The sequence below is a fragment of the Melanerpes formicivorus genome, unplaced genomic scaffold, assembly GCF_026170545.1.
Source record: "Melanerpes formicivorus ecotype bairdi unplaced genomic scaffold, bMelFor1.0.p_v2 SCAF_10, whole genome shotgun sequence".
Taxonomy (NCBI): domain Eukaryota; kingdom Metazoa; phylum Chordata; class Aves; order Piciformes; family Picidae; genus Melanerpes; species Melanerpes formicivorus.
Genome location: NW_027142362.1, coordinates 236613 through 258380, shown reverse-complemented (window position 1 = coordinate 258380; position 21768 = coordinate 236613). Strand labels below are relative to the sequence as shown.

At 53.2% G+C, this 21768-nt stretch overlaps 1 protein-coding gene across 1 annotated transcript in view; it reads right to left on the bottom strand.

Annotated features, from left to right (window-relative positions):
• Positions 1–14945, bottom strand: part of PCSK6 (proprotein convertase subtilisin/kexin type 6) — a 45135-nt gene extending 30190 nt beyond the window's left edge. Inside the window, exons 1-3 of the mRNA XM_068143300.1 lie at positions 14730–14945; positions 6442–6546; positions 1546–1656 (exon numbers count right to left, since the gene is read on the bottom strand). Coding sequence (XP_067999401.1) covers positions 1546–1656; positions 6442–6546; positions 14730–14945 — 432 coding nt within the window. The remainder of the gene's footprint in view (positions 1–1545; positions 1657–6441; positions 6547–14729) is intronic.
• Between the last annotated feature and the right edge of the window lie 6823 nt (positions 14946–21768).

Here is a 21768-nt window from a genome sequence, read left to right as displayed (position 1 = left end):
CAGCTGGCAGCCAGGCACCAGTGGCGTCCCCCAGGGATCAGTGCTGGGCCCTGTCCTCTTCAACATCTTCATCGATGATCTGGATGAGGGGGTTGAGTCAGTCATCAGCAAGTTTGCAGATGACACCAAGTTAGGGGCAGAGGTTGGTCAGTTAGAGGGTCGAAGGGCTCTGCAGAGGGACCTCGACCGACTGGACAGATGGGCAGAGGCCAATGGGATGGCATTCAACAAGTCCAAGTGCCGAGTGCTGCACTTTGGCTACGGCAACCCCATGCAGAGCTACAGGCTGGGGTCGGAGTGGCTGAGAGCTCCCAAACAGAGAGGGACCTCGGGGTGCTGATCGACAGCCACCTAAACATGAGCCAGCAGTGTGCCCAGGTGGCCAAGAGGGCCAATGGCATCCTGGCCTGCATCAGGAATAGTGTGGCCAGCAGGAGCAGGGAGGTCATTGTGCCCCTGTACTCTGCACTGGTTAGGCTGCACCTTGAGTCCTGTGTCCAGTTCTGGGCCCCTCAGTTTAAGAAGGACATCGAAACACTTGAACGTGTCCAGAGAAGGGCAACAAGGCTGGGGAGAGGCCTTGAGCACAGCCCTACGAGGAGAGGCTGAGGGAGCTGGGATTGTTTAGCCTGGAGAAGAGGAGGCTCAGGGGTGACCTCATTGCCCTCTACAACTACCTGAAGGGAGGTTGTAGCCAGGAAGGGGTTGGTCTCTTCTCCCAGGCAACCAGCACCAGAACAAGAGGACACAGTCTCAAGCTGTGCCAGGGGAGGTTTAGACTCGAAATGAGGAGAAAGTTCTTCACTGAGAGAGTCATTGGTCATTAGAATGTGCTGCCCAGGGAGGTGGTGGAATCACTGTCCCTGGAGGTGTTCAAGAGGGGATTGGACGTGGCACTTGGTGCCATGGTCTAGGCATGGGGTCTGTGTTGATAGGTTGGACTCGATGATCCTCGAGGTCTCTTCCAACCTTAGTTAGTTATACTGTGATATTTGTAAACGTTAATCAGCTCCCCTCTCAGTCTTCCATGCTAAACAGCCCCAGGGCTCTCAGCCTGTCCTCATCAGACAGATGTTCCAGTCACATCATCATCCTCGTTGCCTCCGTTGGACACTTTATGGTAGTTCCCTGTCCCTCTTGAACTGGGGAGCCCAGAACTGGACACGATACTCCAGATATGGTCTCACCAGGGCAGAGTAGAGGGGGAGGAGAACCTCCCTCAATCTGATGGACACACTCCTCTTAATGCACCCCAGGATCCCATTGGCCTTCTTGGCCACGAGGGCAGGTTGCCATACTATGGAGAACTTATTGTCCACCAGGACTCCAAGGTCTTTCTCCATGGAGCTGCTTTCCAGCAGGCCAACCCCTAATCCATACTGGTGCATGGTGCTGTTCCTCCCCAGGTGCAGGACTCTACCCTTGTCCATTGCTGATATGAAGGTGTTCTATCACTGGCAAAGAGTGGTGATGTGTTTGATTAAAATACACTACTCCCCCTGCAAAGCAAGGGGTTCCTCAGGGGGCAGCAGTGGAGATACCCACCAGGTACCACATGTTGGGCCACACTGGGTCGTTGAAGGGCAGAGCATGCAGCTCACCCCAGACCTGCCTCTTCACCCTCCGCTTCACCTCCTGCTGCTGCAGCCAGTCCACCTGCAAGAGAGCTTTGAGTCAGCATCACCCATGGGCACAGACCTGAGCATCACCTGCTGAACTGAAGCTCAGAATTACGTGTGGGCACAGAGGAGTGCCTCCCATGCAGGTCTTAGAGCCCAGTATCACCTGTAGGCATAGAGCTGGGCACCATCCATAGGTACAGAGCCCAGCATTACTTGCAGGCAGAGTGCCTGGTATCAACTGTGGGCACCTGGCACTGTCTGTGGACACAGAGCCAGGTATTACAAATGGGCACAGAGCCTGGCATCACCCACTGACAGGGGACATGGAAGTGGTGTGACCCACAGCCTGGACCCATTCCACACTCCAGCTAAAAGCAGTCTCCTCAGCCAGAGCTGCTGCAGAGAGAGCAGCTCTGGTTCAGGGGGAAGGCTGGACAGACAGACAGGCAGGATAAGCTCAGCTTCTGGTGGGCTCTGAGTGGGGGCCCAGCACAACCCTTCAGAGTGAACAACGTCACCCCCAGCATATGCCACAGGCCCCAGCTTCGGCCAGCCCCCAGAGCCCCACTGGACACCATCCACACAGCTCAGTGTTTACACAAAGCGCTAGAGGAGGCTCAGGTGCTTGGCGTCATCCTGGGGCTGATTCTGTCCCTGGCCAGGAGGCAGCAGCCACAGCCCAGCACCGAGGCTTCAGCGCCCAGCTCTGGGGCTGCTCCTCCCAGCTGCTGGTCACACCATAAATCTGGGGCTGTCCCCAAGCACCACACATGGGGGACAGCCACAGGCAGCCAGGGCAGGTCTCAGGGGATGTGGCAAACTCCAGAGCGGGCAAGTTGGCCTTGGGCTGACCGCTCTGACAGTTGTTTGCTTTTCACTGGGGCATGACAGGAGAGGAGATCAAAACAGGAAATGAGTCGGAAAAGGCCAGGATTGGGAAACGCTGGTGTTTGCCTGCACTGCTGAGTGGGAGCTGCCAATGGTGCTGGTTTCGGAGTAGCCACATCTTGTCCCTCGTCAATATTTTCCCCTCCAGACCCTTTTCTGCCCACAGCAAGGCTTCTCCTGCCCTTCAGCATGGAGATGAAACCCCAAGTGACTGAAAATAGGTTGCAAAAGAGGTTTACAGACCAAGTCTTCCCACATGCTGGTGCTGAAGGGAGAAGGGAATCACCAGCTGATGAGCTGGCAGGGCTCTGTGACACATCCCTCCTCACCAGATGCTTTCATCCTGCTGGCTTGAGGTCTTTTGGGAACAGCTGAGCTGTTCATGGGGATGTCTCTGTTCCTGGGGCTAAAGATTTGTAACAAAAATCCCAAATGCAGGTTTTTGTGGGGCTCATTTATGTGAAGCCATTGGCCAAACCAAATTCCTCTTGAATGGTTTATAGCTTGCCGACTTTGGTGGAGGTGGATGGGGAGCTTTACAGATCAAAAACCTGAGCGTTGCCAGCCTAAACATGTATTTTAAAGGCAAAAAAACTGCTGAAAGGAAAATAAAATATATGTCATAGAAAAATTAGCTTCCTTGGCTGACAACAGCAGGTTGCTTTGCTCGTAAAAGGCTGGATTTAAGCACTGGAAGCAAAAATACAACTTAATGGTCCAGTTAAAAAAAACAAACATACACATTAAACAGAGGATAGGGCCCAAATTCCCAACTTTTCTCCTCAAAGCAGCTCTCCTTGGCAGTGTTACCAGCCACAGCTATTGCCTTTCCCTGGAGCTTTGTTGGATGAAGGAACCATGGAAGACATGGGATTTCATGGGGTTTGCCAGGAGCTGTGGTACCTCCTGTGGGAGTCTGCACCTTAAACACCCTCCCAATCAACACCAGCACCGCCAGCTGGGAGCTGATGGAGGAGTCTTGAGTGGACACAGAATTCAGCTGTGTGATGGCACTGATTTCAAAGAGGGGTTGCTAAACTGATGTGGCTGGTGTGGGAAGAAAATGAATGAGGGGGCAAGAGCCTGGGGCACCTAATGCAGCTTGTGAAACTGAGATCAAATTCCAACACTTATCTGAGGTGAAAGGAAAGCTCAGAAATTAAAAAGAAAACAAAAATCTTTTAGCTACTAGAAATGGCCAAAACTCTTGCAACACGGTCCCGAGTTCCATCCCTGCAAATCCTAATTAGCAAACCCTACGAATCTCTTTTTCTAGAGAGGTTCAAAGACTTCCTGGATGTGATCCTGGGCAGCCTGCAGCAGCTGACCTTGCTTTAGCAGATGGGTGGCACTAGGTGATCTCCAGAGGTCCCTTCCACCCCTACCATGCTTGGATTCTGTGATGCTGGAAGAACATGGTGACTCTGAATGGCACACAAGGACCCTGTGAGAAGGCAGGACACAGGGACAGCCCTGCACATCCCCCCTTACTTTGAGATTTTCATTGCATGATGCCCCAATCCAGCTACCTAGGGTAGCTCCACCAAATCAAATACCCAGCACAGCAAGGACACAACTCCCTCTGCAGCTCCAGAAAAGCAATAGCTTGACTTATTCTAGCAGATGGTCCAGGAATTAAAGCAGAGATCCGGGACCACACACTTGCCAGCGTCATCTGTGGGGAAGAGTTCAAAGCTGAAGGGGCTACACATTTCTCCGACAGGACCCAGGTGGTCAGAGAGATGTGGAGATGCATTGTAAAAGGATATGAGAAGTAACAAGTTGCAAGGGGAGAAATCCCAACCGGGTATAAAGGAAATAAGTCTTTGGGTAGGATGATAACACATGGGCCTGGGTAGGTGGCACTTTCAGGACAAGGCTTAGAGGTGACCTGGCATTGATGGGTTAACAGTTGGACTAGATGATCTTAAAGGTCTTTTCCAACCTAAACAGTTCTGTGATTTTATGACAAACAAAATGGCTCCAGCATATTTGCCACAAAGCACAGCAGAAGTAATTAAGGTTGGGTTGATCTTGGTACAGTTCATGGCCAAAGGAACAGGGATGGAGGCTGTGACGTGCTCCAATGAGGACTGAGAGACCAGAGCAGCAAGGCTGAAAGCTCAAGCACTGCAAGGACCAAGAGGAGCATACCAGCAAGCTATGAAAGCTTACGGTGATGAGAGCTGCAAGATGAGCTAATATGAGGGGTGGCAGGGCACAGTGTGACCCCATTCTGCACACCACTGTCCCTCTAAGTCTTGCCACCATGACCTGTCTCCAACATTGCTGGATTTGCTACTTCTCTCCATCACCTGCCACCTCGCTTGGCTCCTACAAGCACCAAACAGAGCACTCACTGGCTGCAGGGGTCTCTTGAGGAAGAGGGGAGTCTGGCAGCAAAGTGGTCTCATGAAGACCAGGACTCTAGGTGTTGCCCTATGTTCTCTGGGTCTCCCTCTCCCCAGCCATCCTCAAGACAGAGGGCTTGGCCACAGTCCTCTTCTCAGGACCTGGCCTTCATGCCACCAACCCCCACAACAGAGTAAACTGATAAATAGCAGTTCTGGAAACAATAGCCCCTGGAAGGCGTGAACCACCCAACATCTGCAAACTATTAGGTTTGCTGGGTTTGGGGGATTTCTGCAGCTCATGGCTCCTCCTCCCAGTGTTTTTCCTGTGCCTGGCACGCTAAGCTGGTGCCAGCCAAAAGACCAGACATCTCCAGAAGGATTTGCAAATGTGGATGGGAGAGGGGGAAAGATAACACATACCAAGAGGTCTTGAACTTTGAGTGATAAGGAAGGATTAAGAGAAGAGGAGCTAATTGCTGATGCTTGCTGTCCATAGAGCATGGCAGGGAAATGCTAAAAAGACTAAAAGCCAATTGATTTGGTTTGCATTCAAACTAGACTCATTTAAATGGAGGTATTTCAATGGCAGGGCTGAATCCATCATCTGCTGGGATGCCTGTGCACCTCCTGAGGGTAAACCAGCTTTAACTGGAGCCCAATACACTTCCAGGGCACCCTCACCAGCAACTCAGCCACGAGTTTGAGTCCTCTGACTGAGCCTCCTCAGACAGGTGCTACCGACCCTGTCCAAACATTTAACAGCAAATCCCTCCGGAAAGCCGGGCTGCATGGGGAAAACAGGATCCCCATGTGGGTCTGGAGGGAAGTATTGTACTGAGCTGGCATGAAATACTTTGTGAAAGAGGTAGGGTAGCCAGGAGCACCCTATGGGTAGCCAGGCATCAGTACAAGCACCAGCAGCTCGCTGCAGCATGGGTATCTTCACAAAGGCTTTTCCCACCTTTATTTCCTTCCTCTTCCCCAAAAAACAGACCCTCACCACATTAACCCCTCCCCTGTTCTGCAGAAGGAGCAACTGAGAGGGCTGGGACGCTTGGCAGGAGCTGAGGGTGGAGGAAAGCCCTTCCCCCACCCACCCAATCCCAGGTCCTGTGGGTCCCTTCCTTCCTCTCCCCACCGCCATGACTTTCATCAATTCAGCTGCACTGAAAATCCCTTTGGATGCTTGCTCTAGGAAAAAGCAATGAAGAGCCACTGCCAAGGATTTCACACATAGCAACCATTGAGGCAGCAAGTGTTGTGGCAACTGGATCAACGCCTTAAGCATGCAACAACCTTTCTATCCTGGAAGGCTTTTCCCCCCCTCTTTTATTCCTCCTGGCTTTCAGGCAGATGTTAACATTCAGTCACTTCGAAGTATTTTTCACCACCTCTCAAAGTCCCCATGTCCAGTGAGGCACCCTGAGCATGCAGAGGGCTGTGGCTCGGGGTACATGCCACTGTGAGGGGCTTGGGCTCACATGTGACCCAAACCAAACAGGCTCCTCTGGGATGAAGTAGTAAGTCCCATCCCACCAGTCTCCAAACAGACTGGGGGACCCTGGGCTGCCCAGTACCTTGGGGTCCATGCGGAGGAAGTTGTGAGGTCCCCGGCTGCTCAGTGTTGAGCGCTTAAATGTCTTGCTGTGGTGAAAGTGGTAGTAGTCTTCCAAGCTTCCAATCTGAAAACAAAAGGGCTTGATTAAAAAAAAAAAGCGTGTTTTCCAATGGTTGCCTCCCACTGTGGTGCTGGCAGAATCCCTCTGTGCATCAGTGCAACCATAACTCCATCCACGCAGGATGCTGGCAACAAACCCTGAGCCACTGCCGTGGCAAAGAGCGCCGGCACGACACAGCCCAGAAAACACTGTTATGAATTTTCACCCTTTAAACACAGCCTTGCAAACTGCCTTCCACTAGCTCCAGAGCTGAAATAATGAGCTAAAAAATTAGCTCAGCAGCTTCAGTGGAGCCAGAAGAGCTGTGCCTCATCCTGCTGTCTTTCCCCACCCCATGCTCCAGCTTTGCCCCAGCAGCAGGAACAGCCCCATAAGGAGAAGCAGATGCAATCCCTGCTAGCCCTGGGATGCTCCTGGGAAGGCAGGGACATAAATGTGCTTAGCCTGAAGTCAGGGAGGGCAGCAGGAGCCCTTAAAAAGAAAATATTTGTAAGCAAACCAACCATCCCTCCCAAGGAATGCTCCAGTTCAGAGTCCCTTCCCAGTAAGAGCTGCCTGGGAGCAGAGGCGAGCTAGGGAAGGCTCAGGGAAGTCTTACTCTCTTTTACAAGTCTTTGCCCTTTTTTGTCTTGCACGGAGCTGAAACACCATGCCAGACAGAGCACCCTGCCAAGCCCCAGGGTGGCTGCACTGCCTCCAGCTCTCGCATCCCAGCATCTGGAGATGCCACAATTCCTCTTTTTTCATCCCAAAAGCACTGGTAATGCCCTGGGGCTATGCAACCAGCCTGGCAATCTCTGCCAGGAACCACATGGGAAACCCACAGGGATTCACAGACACAGGGATGGAAATGACCCAAAAGCTGCAGTCACTGGCACTCCCAGGTCACACAGTTTTGGTACTATTTGGAATTTCCCTTCCCCTGAGATGGATTTTCTTTTCCCCAAAAAGTGTTCCATGGCCATGAACTGGGTGCTCAGGGAGGCAGTGGTGGTCCCTGTGCCTGATTCACAGGACTAGGGCAAGCCATGCTCTGGGATCCCACCTACCACCCAGGAGCCAGGGTGATGTCCCTGAGACCATGTGTGACATCCCTGAAGCCAGATCAGGGCTGGCTGTGACAGGACAGGGAGCAAACAGGTTTGTCCACATGCTGAAGCAGATTATGACAACACTTTTATCATACTTGAGAGGTGCTAGTGCCTCCTACAAGCATTAAGTATTTTATTAGTTTTACTCTGCTTTTTATGCCAGAATGTCATTTTATCAGCTTTGCTGCCCTTAGTCTGATGTTTGTCACAGTATCACTAAGGTTGGAAGAGACCTCGAGGATCATCGAGTCCAACCTATCAACACAGACCCCATGACTAGACCATGGCACATGTACCCCTCCACATGTAACCCCCCTGCATCATACATCATATGTTCCTTTAAATTAGGTTCTTCACTTCTCTGTGTGGAGAAGTTAATATTCAGTAGTCTATTAAGCCTGCCTCTGTCCTAAAAGTTCAGAAGTTCAGGCTGTGTTCAATGCCTGCTATCTCCAGCGAGATCCCCACTGATTTTAGGGCAAGATCCCAGGTGAGGCACCTGTCATTTGTTTCCACTCAAGTTCTTGTAAATCCACTTCCCCTCCCCCTTTTCCTTTGCATTCCAACATGGATGAGCCCTTTAACATCTCCATGCAAAGTAATTCATGGTTGCTAACTGCATTTGACTTCTGAAACCCACCCCTCAAATCACATTCTTCAGAAAGGGAAGGAGGATGCTCCAACCTCCCCATGTTTTAGGGAAGCGCTGTGTAAAGCCACCCTGCCTTTTGCTCAAGGATCCCTCTTGATGGGGGTAATTCCAATCCCACAAGCCCAGGTGGTTCAGCTCTGTGCCCACCAGTTCAGCCTGAGGTTTGCAAGGCTGTAATATTCAATTTGTTCTCATCTCTGGTCCCACTATAAGAGGGTCATACTACACAACAACAGCTGGAGAAGTGCTTCTGTTCTCTGACATGGCAGGCATGGGGCTTTCAGGGAATAAATGTGAAATTACTACCTAATGCAAATCAGCAAGAAAGGGAAGGAGATGACCCATCCCAGACTCTGGAGATGCTTGGTGAGAGTAGCAGAAGCTCTCTGTGCCCCAGGTTTTTCAGTGAAGGGAAAATAGGCAAAATCTTCTCATGTTTGGGCTAACTTGAAAGCCAGCCCTGCGCTGAGCAGCTGTGGGACCCAGTGACCTCCAGAGGCCCCTCTCACCTAAGCTATTTGAAGGGAAAAGAAAGTGAAAAATCCTTTTCTTGACTTTTCCCCCCCTCCCCCCCCCCCCCCCCCCCCCCTTTTTTTTTTTTTTTTAAATGGAAGAGTATTTGTTCTCCAGCTTCAGGTCAGTCAGCTCAGCAAGGGCTCTGCGGTGCAACCCCTGGAAATGCGTGGCACATGCCTAAGAGTTGGGTTTTCTCCTGCATACAGAACCAGCGGGGCCAGAGCCCTGTGACCACAGCAGTGGGAACCTTGGAGAACTCAGTGGAGCACCCAAGAGGTATGCAGCAGGGCTTCAAAGACTGAGCCCATCTCCTTACCTACACAAGCAATCACACCTCAAATCCCCTGACCAGCCAGAGGATAGCTGCCTACAATGAAAGGTCCTAGCTCCACTGCAGAGGAGGCTGCTACAACTGCAGTCACAGACCCCATCCACTCAGCTCAGGAGCCCACGTTTACAACTATCACCCTTGATATTTTTTACATGTAACTTCTGCCAAGAGCATGCAGAGGAGAGTCTCATTTCCACAAGGATCAATTTGAATTTTCCCAATTGATTCACAGGTTTGGGTTGCAGTTTCAGAGGAATCTTCAGTTTGAGACAACTTGAATCTGCACCTCAACAAAAATGAGGTGCATTCTTTCCCTGCCATGCAAGAGGCAAAAGAAGCCGTGGCTGGTGCCACCCTGCTCAGCTGGGCTGTCAGTGGAACAAGCCAGAAGCAAAAGGATCAGGCTTTGCACTCTACAAAGGCATTGTCACACACACTGTGTTGATGGCTTCACTTTCAGAAAAGCACATGCTTGCCAATGTCATCTGTCCAAACTGGGAAGAGGTTTAAGCTGAAGAAGCTACACATGACCCCAATGGGAACTAGATAGTTACAGAGATGTACAGATAGCAAGGGGATGAGAAGCAACAAGGTGCAAGGAGAGATATGCTGAGTATAAAGAAGGTGGTGACACAAGGGCTTGGGGAGGTGCTGGAATCTCCATTCTTCATAGCTCACCTGTGGCTCTGCACAGCCCAAAAGTTATTTGAGGGAGGTAGGACCAGAGACCTTCAGAGGTCCTGGCCAACAGGAAATACTCTACAAAGATGTCCTTAACAGAGATACAATTGTAAGCAGTTTGGCCATCTCCTGATCTCCTTTTCCATTACCCTTTTCCCATTCTTCTCCAAATCCTGGTGAATCTGCATGTCCCTCACAAGCAGTAAAGGCACCCAGGAGATGCTCCTGCAGTAGCACCCAGTTCTCCCCATGCAATGCCAGACAGATATGAGCCCAGCACCTGGCCTGCCTCATTAACAGCCATTAGTATTTCAAACAGGTTGAAGGGCACTTGTAGCTAAGGAGATATTGCAAAGGAGACCTTCTGGGGAGCTGGACACCACCAATACAGCACTAGAGCCAGTCAGAGCATTGCTGAACCTGTTTCTTCCCTAGCCATGACATCAAAGTCCTCCAGCATGTCACCCAAACCATCCCACTGCTGCAGACCACAGTTGCATTTGTAGTGGTGTCTGCCAGGAGGATGGATGTGGCTGGGGATGCCATGCCTGCTTCCCTCCTGCAGATATCACCTGTCCTCACTGGAGACAAGGGCTCCAGCCACTGTGCTTCTGCCTTTAAGAATGGCATTCTCAGATGGTCATGGACAGATTCAGCCCAGTAAGGACCAAGCCCAGGGCTGCAAGGACATCATTGCTCCAGATGATTCCCAGATGAAGGGAATCCAGGAAAGTTCCAGTTCCAGCCCCAGATGATTCCTGTCCACCTCTTGCACTGCAGGTGAGGCTGCTGAGCCTTCCAAAACATAGTGTTGGACACCAAATAAGGAAAAATTCATTGAAATCCTGTTACTGGGATAGGAACAGGCTCATCACCACCCTGGGATGGTGGCAGAGGCACTGATTGGGGCACCAGCACCTCACAGCCCTTGCAGTGCTCCGGGCCAGGGCCTGCCCCTGCTCTTCCTGGCACAGTGCAGCAAACAAAGACCAGCCAGGGGTGCAAAGGCTTTTCCTTTTGTTTAATTGCTGATGGAAATGATTCCTCAAGGGAGTAGAATAGAATTAACCAGGTTGGAAGAAACCTTCGAGATCATTGAGTCCAACCCATCACCCAACACCATCTAATCAACTAAACCATGGCACCAAGCACCCCATCAAGTCTCTTCCTAAACACCTCCAGTGATGGTGACTCCACCACCTCCCTGGGCAGCCCATTAGAATAAACCTTTATTAGAATAAACCAAACCAGGTTGGAAGAGACCCTCAAGATCATCGTGTCCAACCCATCAACCAATCCAACCCACCCAAACAGCTAACCCATGGCACCAAGCACCCCATCAAGTCTCCTCCTGAACACCTCCAATGACGGCGACTCCACCACCTCCCCGGGCAGCCCATTCCAATGGGCCACAACTCTTTCTGTATAGAACTTCTTCCTAACATCCAACCTGAACCTCCCCTGGCGCAGCCTGAGACTGTGTCCTCTTGTTCTGGTACTGGGTGCCTGGGAGAAGAGACCATCATCAGCCTGTCTACAACCTCCCTTCAGGGAGTTGTAGAGAGCAATAAGGTCACCCCTGAGTCTCCTCTTCTCCAGGCTAAGCAGCCCCAGCTCCCTCAGCCTCTCCTCATAGGGCTGTGTTCCAAACCCCTCACCAACTTCGTTGCCCTTCTCTGGACACACTCCAGCAAGTCAACATCCTTCCTAAACTGAGGGGCCCAGAACTGGACACAGGACTCGAGGTGTGGCCTAACCAGTGCAGTGTACAGGGGCACAATGACCTCCCTGCTCCTGCTGGCCACACTGTTCCTGATGCAGGCCAGGATGCCATTGGCCCTCTTGGCTGCCTGGGCACACTGCAGGCTCATGTTAAGCCTACCATCAACCAGCACCCCCAGGTCCCTCTCTGCCTGGCTGCTCTCAGCCACTCTGACCCCAGCCTGTAGCACTGCATGGGGTTGTTGTGGCCAATGTGCAGAACCTGGCACTTGGATGTGTTCAGTCTCCTGCCCTTGGACTCTGCCCATCTGTGCAGCCTGTTGAGGTCTCTCTGCAGAGCCTCTCTACCCTCTAGCAGATCAACTCCTGCCCCCAGCTTGGTGTCATCAGCAAATTTACTGATGAAGGACTCAATGCCCTCATCCAGATCATCAATAAAGATGTTAAAGAGCACAGGGCCCAGCACTGATCCCTGGGGCACACCACTAGTGACTGGCCACCAGCTGGATGTGGCACCATTCACCACCACTCTCTGGGCTCGGCACATTCCAATGGCCAATCTCTCTGGGAAGAATTTCTTCCTCACCTCCAGCCCAAACCTCCCCTGGCACAGCTTGAGACTGTGTCCTCTTGTTCTGGTACTGCTTGCCTGGGAGAAGAGACCAACCCCCACCTGGCTACAACCTCCCTTCAGGTAGTGGTAGACAGCAATAAGGTCTCCCCTGAGCTTCCTCTTCTCCAGGCTAAGCAACCCCAACTCCCTCAGCCCCTCCTCACAGGGCTGTTCCCCAGACCCCTCCCCAGCGTTGTTGCCCTTCTCTGGACACCTTCCAGCAACTCAACATCTTTCCTTCTTAAATTGAGGAGCCCAGAACTGGACACAGGACTCAAGGTGTGGCCTAACCAGTGCTGAGTGACTTCCCTGCTCCTGCTGGCCACACTATTCCTGATGCAGGCCAGGATGCCATTGGCCTTCTTGGCCACCTGGGCACACTGCTGGCTCGTGTTCGTCTTACTATCCACCAGTACCCCCAGGTCCCTTTCTGCCTGGCTGCTCTCCAGCCACTCTGACCCCAGCCTGCCACAACCCAGAAGTGTTTAAGGGTGTCTGGGTGCACAGGTTGGGTACAGGAACATGTGGGGACAGCTTGGTCATGGGGTAGACACCTCTGTGTGCAAAGCCCAGCAAGCACTTCAGGAGACTCTGGGATCACCTTGCTGAGGAAAAGAGATCACCAGTCACCAAAGCAGGCCTGATCCTCCCTTGTACCTAGCCAGGTCACTCTCTATCACTTCTTCTCCACCCTCTCGATGCTGGGACTCCAACATTTGCTTACATCCCAACATCTTCCCAGGGCAGGGTGATAGCCCCTTGGCAGGGTTTTCCAGGAGGTTTGCACAAAAGCAGTCCTCTAGGAGAGCATCTCAGTGGGGATGGTATCACCCCTAGCAGCCCCACAAATAGAGGACGCAGTGGCCCTCATGGGGCTCGGCACCCAATGAAGCACAAAGCAGGAAATACACGCACACAGGGAAAGCAGTTCATCAGGTTTTGGCCCTGGACAAGCTCACATGAGAAAAGTCTGAGGGGCTATGGGGAGACAGAGAGCTGAAGACAAGGCGTTGTGAGCAGCTGGGGAAGTCCCAGAAGTGCACAACCTCCCTGATGCAACCACATAAATATTACCCTTGCTCTCCAGTCTGCACCAGGCTGCCCTGGGGAAAGGGCTCAGAGTACAGGGAAGAATGGTTTGGTGCTCCAGTGAGGACATGTCATGCCCCTGGACCAAATACCTCTAGCATTGCAGGGACCAGCTCAGGAAAGAAGAATGCAGGAGACTAGCAGATGCTCCATTAGGAAAGTGACACTATAAAACTGTGAAGCAGGAGCTGATACAAATCAAGACAGTAGGAAGCACAATCAAGATGCTCCCTGGGTGAAACGGGTTAAACGTGGAGAAACCCTTTGAGTTGCACAATCTCCATCACTTAGTCCCACGAGAGAGGCATTTGGATAACAGGAGTGATTTTCTCCACGGTGACAGAAGAGCCAAGCAGAGCAGGTAAGAGCCAGAGAGTGGAATGTGAGGAGCTATCCCCCATGGCAGGTCACTGACACAAATGCAGGAAGTGTCACTGATTCAGCCTCCCCTCCTCCCCTCCCCGAATTGTTTACACAACACCCTGTGACTTTATTTACAATTAAAAGCGGTATTTTCATAGAAAGCAAGGTTATAATTTATAGGCCAGGAGACACCTCGCCAGGAGGACAACCTAAAGTGCCATCCAGTACTCAGCAGCCAGGTGACGTGAGACCAACCAGCTCCAGAGCAGAGGTGGAGGACACCAGCCCACATCTGGGTTTGGAGAAAGGATGAAGAAATTGAGAGGAAAGGGACGAAATTCGCCTTTAAGCCACGCGTGTATTGCAGGGGACTGAAAGCAAAAGTTTTTCGTGTTCTCAAACCCTCCGATGAACCCAGGCCAGAGAGTCCAAAGTTTGTTAAATTCACAGATGCAACTTCCCGGGGTGGGAGGAACTTGTGCAATCCCCTGTGCGGGGCCAGGGCACCTCGAAGAGCAGCGGCCGGGACCCACCGGGGCCGCAGGATGGCACCGCGCCGGGGCTGGGCTGGAAGAAACAGGACTGGGGCTGCCCGGCCAGCCCTCGGGGCCAAAGCGCTCCGCGGGCATCGCTGCATTGGCCTCTTCCCGACCGGTCGGAAAGGCTCCCGGGGCCCAGCTCTCCTTCCTGGGATCCCAGGCAGCTCCCCCGCATCACCGGCACATCGCCGGTTCCGTGACCCTCGGCAGCTTCCCCGGGGCCAAGACCTCCGGCAGCTCCCCAGCTTCGGAACTCCCGATGTAGGGACCCCCGACAGTTCCCCGGAACCCCTCATAGGCTGCCGGTGCCGGAACGCCCCGGCAGATTCCCGGCATCCCCCGGAGACGCCTGGTGAATGGGACCCCAGGCAGCTCTCTGTGACATCCCTTAGGCCCCCGACGCCCAGAACCCGGCCAACTCTTCGGACCCTTCCGCAGGCTCCCGGCGACCGGGACCCCCGGCAGCTCTCCGCTCCCAGGACTCCCGGTAACTCCGCAGCCCAGGCCCCCCCGCAGACTCCGGCTGGCGAAGCCCCCCCGGCAGGTCACCGAGACTCTCCGCAAGCTCCCCGCTCCCGGTGCCCCTTACCTGCCCCAGGCTGATGTACCCGTAGGCTGCGGCGAGGCGGGCGGCCTCAGCTGGCCCCCCCCGCACTCTCACCGCCCAGTGGTTGGTGTAGACGGTGCGGGAGGGCTCGGCGGCGGTCCCGCGCCCGGTGAGCGCCAGCGCCAGGGCCAGCAGGCAGAGACAGGCGGGCGGCGGGGCGGCCGCGCTCCCCGGGCCGGGGCCGGCTGCAGCGAGCATGCTGTGCGCTCCGCGGGGCCGAGCTGGGCGGAGCGGGGAGCTGCGCCTTTTAAAGCGGTCCCGGAGCCCGGTGGGGGCGGGGGGATGCTCGGGGAAGGGGGGACGAAGTAGGCGGGGAGGACCCGGACGGGCGCCTGGCGGACGGGGAGGCTCCTGAGAACCCCCGCCCTGCACTCCTTCGTCTGCCGCCGGGCATCCCGCTACAAGCCCTCCTGCAGCCCCACTGCGCGCCCGTTGCTGCATGCTGGAAACCCCCCCTGTATCCCCCTTGCGTGCCTCGGTGCAGCTCCCCGGACAACTCCTTGCATGTCCCCTGCATGTCTCTAGAGAAACCTCTGCGTCCTCTATGCCCCCCCGCCCCGCATGCCTCCGGACAACCTCCTGTAAGCCCCCCTACATCTCCACGCATGTCCCGGTGCTGCTCCCCGGAAACCTCCCTGCATCACGCTGCCCCCTCCCCCACCCCCCCCGGCACGTCCCTGGGCAAGCCCTGTACCCACCTCTATTTTCCCCTCAGGATGTCCTGATGATGCTCTGTGGAAATCTTGCACCTCTCACCCCACTCCCTCCAGACAACCCCTGTAGTCCCCTACATCCTCTGCATCTCTCCGGACAACATCTTGTATCCATATGCATGTCCAGGTTCTGCGCCCCGGGAACCACCCTGCACCCACCTGCAGCCCCTTACCCCAGCATGTCTCAGCGCTGCTCCTTGGAAATCCCCTTGCATATCTCCGGACAACCTGCTGTAGCCCCTCCGCACCCTACCACCCTCCCAGCTTGCCCCGATGCTGCTCCCCCGCCGTGTCCTGGTACTGCCCTCCTGGTTTTCATGCGTGCCTGGTACTTTATGCCCCCCGTATCCCCCTCTGACATATTCCCGGGCAGTGCCTCCAGAATCCTCTCAGCTCTGCTCCTTCCCCTGCACACCTCCTCACCCCACCCCGCAGAGATCCCTCACATTCCCCCTGCATAACCTCCGTTCCCCCTGCATAACCTCCGGTCAACTACTTGTGCATTCCCGGGGAACTGCCTGCAGCACCCCCCTGGGCAAACAACCTGACCCTCTACCCACCCCCCGCCCCGCTTCCCCTCAGGCATTTTCCTCACCCTTCATTCCTCTGCACTACCCCCCCCCTCCCCCCCGCCGACACTTCCCACTGCACCTACCCCCTGCATGCCCCCCATCCCCTGGGCATATTCCCTGCACCTTGACCCCCAACACTGTCCCATACCCCTGGGCATCCCTCCTGTACTCCCATGGGCCCAGAGGGTAAAGGCCAGGAGGATTTGGGGACAGGAGTCCGGCTGATGGAAAGGATCTGGCAGCAGGCCTGGCAATGGCAGGCATGGGGGGCACCACGGGGAGCCCTGACCATGGGCAGAAGGGCTGGAGAACTCTTTGCCTCCCATAGACGCCATTTGGGGGACAACGGAAGCTCCTCAGGTGTCAGGAAAATGGCTTTGTTGGGGGGAAGGCAGCAGCACACACAAAGGAAGGGCTCAGGAAAGGGTCAACGATGCTCTGTTCCACAGCTCTCCCTGCCAGCAGAAAGCTGACAACTGCATAAACTGAAGCTGTGTCTCACTCGCGTCTCATCAGAGCTTCACCTACATCGCACTAAAGCTTCATCTGAGCTTCAAAAATGCCCCCATGCAGGCCCTGGGGCTTGCAGGGCCCCAGCAATGAGCCGTGCCAGGCATTGTGTCTGCAACCACAGGTTCCAGCCTTGAGGCAGCTGCGATTTCTGGAGCGGGTGTCATCTCTTTTCCAGGCTCACAACAGAACTGGGAGGTATTTGGGGCACAAGTCCTTGCTGACAACCAAAGCACTTTACAAAATGCCCTGGCAGCTGCCCCCAGACTCATCCATCTGAATGCAAACACCTTCCCAAGTCTCAAACTGCTTTGCAATACCCACCTAAATGCAGCCTCCAGGCAAGAAAGCATTCAGAAGGAGATGCCAGCAGGGGAGAAGGGGCATCAGGTCACAAAAGGTTGGAGTAGGGGACACTGAATGCATCCTGCATTGCAGAGGGGGAAAATCATGGTCTCCTTGCCATCAGTGTGTGATGACACCTCGAGTTAATAGGAAAGTCTACCCAGCTCAGCAGCAAGATTAAACCATGGGAAATTTATGGGGAGCACCAAACAGGGCAAAAATCTGCCAGCAGCTTCTGCACTGGGCTGGGTCTGGCCCATTTGCAGGCAGCAAATGCATGGAGGGGGTTAGACAGTGATGAGCCCCTGTGTCAGCAGCAACCTCAACCCATGCAATTAGAAATATAAGCAAAATGGAGATTTGGAAGGTTTCTGTGTGCCAACAGAGAGCTGGCACCAGGGATGGGACAATTTGCTGCCACAGACAAAGGGTAGTTTGGTGGCTCTGCACCTACGGTAAGCTGTTGCTCATGGAAATCACAGCTGGAGTCACCTGCTCACATCAGAGCTCAGCACCCCAGGCATCCTTGCAAGGCCACTCCACATGCTGCCCAGGCAGAAGTGATGGGTTTGTGCATGGCCATTTCTTCTTATTAAGCAGTGAAGGATGGTTTCCATTAGCACAAGCACACTGTGAATCCAATCCTCATTTCCCATCTCTTTTATGGGCTTTTCCTTGAGTTTCCTGTTGGTTAAGGTACGTGAGATGGATGAGTAGGGATGGAGGGTGCTGGGTGTGCAGCACACATTGAGAGAAACACAGAACCAGAAGAAAGGTGAGAGCAGATGAAACAAACCCAATCCCCACCTCCATCCACCTCACTCTGCCAGGAAAGGTCTGCAGGGGCAGCAAAGGAAGAGCAAAGAAGGAAGATCTGGCTGTAGCTGTGGTGGAGAGGGTTTAGGGTTTGATGGTAGGAAAAGCTTTCTGATGGCAGAGAGTGAAGATGGGAAAGGGGCTGTCTGGAGGCAATGAAAAACTATATTGCCTCTGCAGTAGGTGATTAAAAATGGGTAAGTCCCTGGAAGACTGGGCCAGATCTATGCACAGGAGCATTCTGCATCCCATGGGCGACAAAGCCCAGCAGCATCCTGCATCCCAAACCTTCCATCCTGAGGCCATTTACCACTGCTTCTGATCTATCAGCTTGGGGGATAGTTACTGGTACCAGTAGAAACCTGTGCTCCATCATGGGTCTGTCAGTGTCCAGCTCAGATGGCAGTCATGGGTGAGGGGCACAAGTGCCTTGCCCCAGCAGTGACTGCAGTGCTGGGATCTACATTTCAGTGCCTCTCCTTGTTCCCACACCACTCTGCCCCTAACCCCAACAGCATGATGTAAAAATTTAGAGCATGTCCCCTTACATCCTGGACAGCAATTTTCCCAGCCAAGCCCACAGGATTTACCTGGAGCACCAGGAAAACCAGACTTTGGCCCCACATGCTTTGCAACGAATGCTGACGATGGCAGGGGCTCCTTTTTAACTCTTTTCCTGGGATTATTTGAAAACCAGGAGAATTACTGTGAGTAGCAGGCAGCACAATGAATCCTGTGAGCCAACCGGGGGCACCGAAGCGGGGGGAGGTGCTGCTGAACCAGTAACGTTCAGACCCTGCTGAATAACATTTATAGTAATCCTGGCGGGTTTATATCTGCCCATGAATTACAGATAAAATCCCAGCTCGTACCATGCTCCTTGCTTTGTACAGCAGTGAGAATACAGCTAGGAGCTGCATAAGCAAGGGAGAATACTGTTTAAATGCTGCTTCTTTAAAAACTGAGCTCTTCTGTGTCTTTTTGAGGCAAGTTCAGAAAAGGAAAGTGCAAAATAACACCCAAAAGATGCTATTTTTTGCAGAGGAGGTGTGGTGGGTTGAAGGATGGCAGGGCTGGCACTGGGTTGCCTGCTCTGAGCAGAGGGACCATCACCCTGTGATCACAGCCTATGGCTGTGGGGCTGGCAGAGTGAGCTGGGCTGCAGGAGCTGTGCTTCTGTGTGCTGAAGTGCAAGAAGCTGAGCAAACAAAAGCCATTTTGCAAACACACACGACCCAGAAGTGTCCCCAGGGTGGTAGGATGGAATGGCCCCTTGGCTGGTGGACGTTGGCCAGCCAGATACCCAGTGTGGCCAGCGAGAACTGCTCAATGAAATGCCACAGGGGCCTGGCCATGGGAGCTGGGCTTTTATCCTTTGCGTGGCAAGGGCCTGTCGATGTGAAGATTACTGCAAGAATCAGGTTAAAACCCATTTATCTGGCCTGAGCGGAGCCTGTGTGCATCCCGGGGATACGTGGAGGCAGGAGCAGGGACGTGGCGATGCTGGAGGCTGCAAACCTGCCCTGGCTGGAAAGCCTGGAGAGCCCGTCAGAGCCTGGCCAGGCAGCTGCCTGTGATGATCAGTGAAGGCTGTGTGATAATTAAAGCAGCACACCTGGAAATGGTTCTTTCTGTAGCTCCCAGGCTTACCCAAATGAGTGAAATTTGCACTGGCATCATTAAAATGCTGTGGTTCAGGATCCTGGCTGCACCAGGGACTTCCTCTGCTGCTTGACTCTTCACTCTCCAGTGAAAGAGCATGTGGAAAAACCCTGTCTGGCTCTGACTCCAGCCTCTGCATGGCTCCAACACTGCCTAACCAGACCTCTTGCCATCATGGTGCCCTTTAACACCAGCCTTAAAACCAGTCTGACAGCCTCCAGCATCCCTCTGCAGCCATCCCAGCTTGCTCTTGGCACACGTGGTGGTGACAGCAAAGCATGGAGCTCTCAGCCACTGTCACTGTTGCCATCCAGTGACTTGGAATTTGGCAGAGAAACCAGTGCTTTGCATTTCTCCAACAATCTCTTTTTATTCTTTGCTTGTCCTTTTATGTGTTAAAATAACCCCTCACTAGCGACCAGATGATTTGGTTTTGGTAAAATCCTGCACACGAGTGAGCTGCCCATGAAGCTTGCCAGCAGAAAATCAGATTTGGAGCAGCCATGAAGCAGCACCCCTCTGGCCAATGTGTCACAGCCACTGGCAATGCCACCAATGCTGCCACCACTCAGCAGCAACTGGCTTTGCAGCTGAGAAATCCTTGGGTGAATTCCCAGGAGATTCATGCTCAATAGAAAAAATTGCCCCTGTTTTTTTTGCTTTCCTTCCTAAATTTGGATTAAGATGTTTTCAGAGCAAAGAGGTGAAGTGGAATGCAATGGAGAGGAAGAAGGGGAGGCTCAAGGAGGTGAGGGACAAGCAGCAGCTCCATTGCTGGTGCTGAGCCCTGGCTGTGACAACCCGGGCATATGGAGACACATGTCAAATGCTTATTTTAGAAATCCCTGCTCTTCTTGGTGAGAAATGGGGAGAATTATGGGAAAAAAAGGGCTCCCCCTAAGGTGGAAGAGTGCAAAACCATAGGGGTGACCGGGGAGGGATGTGCTAATGGTTTCCTACCATCCAGTGTCAACTCCAGAGACTGAAGACAGTGGTGAAAGGGATTTAGGATGGAGATTAGAGAGGTCACCTGACTACAATGATACACTCGGGGTACAAGAGTGGAGCATCCCCAGCACTGTAAGTAGACCAACATCTGTCCAGTGACGGCTGGAGCTTGCACAGCTGCTGCGCTGCTCCAGGTTGGGTTGGAGATTTCCTGCAGGCTCCTCCTGCTCTGCTTTTCTGCAATTTCAGAGAAATCTGATACATTCCTCCTCTCTGGGAAGATTAAATCTTGGTTGTCAGGAACCAGTGTAGTGGGCAAGACTTCCCAGACTAGTCAAAATGTCATCCTGGTAAAAATGTTTGCAATAAAAACTAAAAAGAAAGGGCTCGCTATGGACTCAGGCCTGTAAAAATACCCAAAAGATGGATCTGGAAGTTTAGAAACAATTGAAGCTCAGCGGCAGAAGGACACTCCAGGGACTGCTGGGCCCAGCACAGACATTCACAGGGGGTGGAAATCAATAAGATAAAAAAGAATTGCCTGTGTGCTCAGTCTTGAACTAACAGGGAACAAAACCAGGCTTTTCCAGCCAGCTCAAATGGGGTTTGGGGTTTACAATCTTTTGGAAATTAGAGCAGGGAAAGACATGCCCAAGTGAGGGGTGGTGTCATGGGGAGTGACCTAGTAGAACAGCACCAGGGCTGCCCTGGCTCCCACCCACTTGTGTTTTGGAATACTTGGGGTGCAAGATGGCTTATCCCCAAGGAGAGGGTGATGGAATGGAGAGGGGACTCCAAGGATATGTCTTGGTGGCACCCATCCCACTTGAAACCATAAATAGGGTAGGAATCCTTCCTCTTCCTCTCCCAGTCCCCACTGCCATCCTGCTTCATCCGAGAACACTATACTGGGGGAATGCACCAGAGCCAAGCAGGAGCTAAGACAGGCCAACCCAACCCCACCCCCGGACTAGCAGGTCTTGGAAGAGCAGGTTACACCAGCACTGTGCAAGGACCTTGTCATCACCGTGTATGGGGAGAATGTATTGGGTCCCCCCCGAAGGAAGGACAGCCATCACCATTGCTGCTGGAGAGTGGTTCCAGGGCTGGAAAACTGGACTCCTATGAGGACTGGGGGTCATTGCACAGAGATGGTCATTCTCTGCTCTCTGTGATGGCTTTGTCAAATCAAATGCAACTCTTTTACTTCACCCCCACTCAAGGATCTGGCTGTGACTGGCACGGTATCATAAAATCACAGAATCGTAAAATCAGAGAGTGGTTTGGGTGGGAAGGGACCTTTCAAGGCCATGTAGTCCAACCTTCCTGCAGCAAGCAGGAGCATTTTCAACTAGAGCACGTTGCTCAGAGTGCCAAACAACCTGGCTTGGACTGGTTCCAGAGATGAGGCATCTATCAACTCTCTGGGCAACCTGGGCCACTGTCTCACCACCC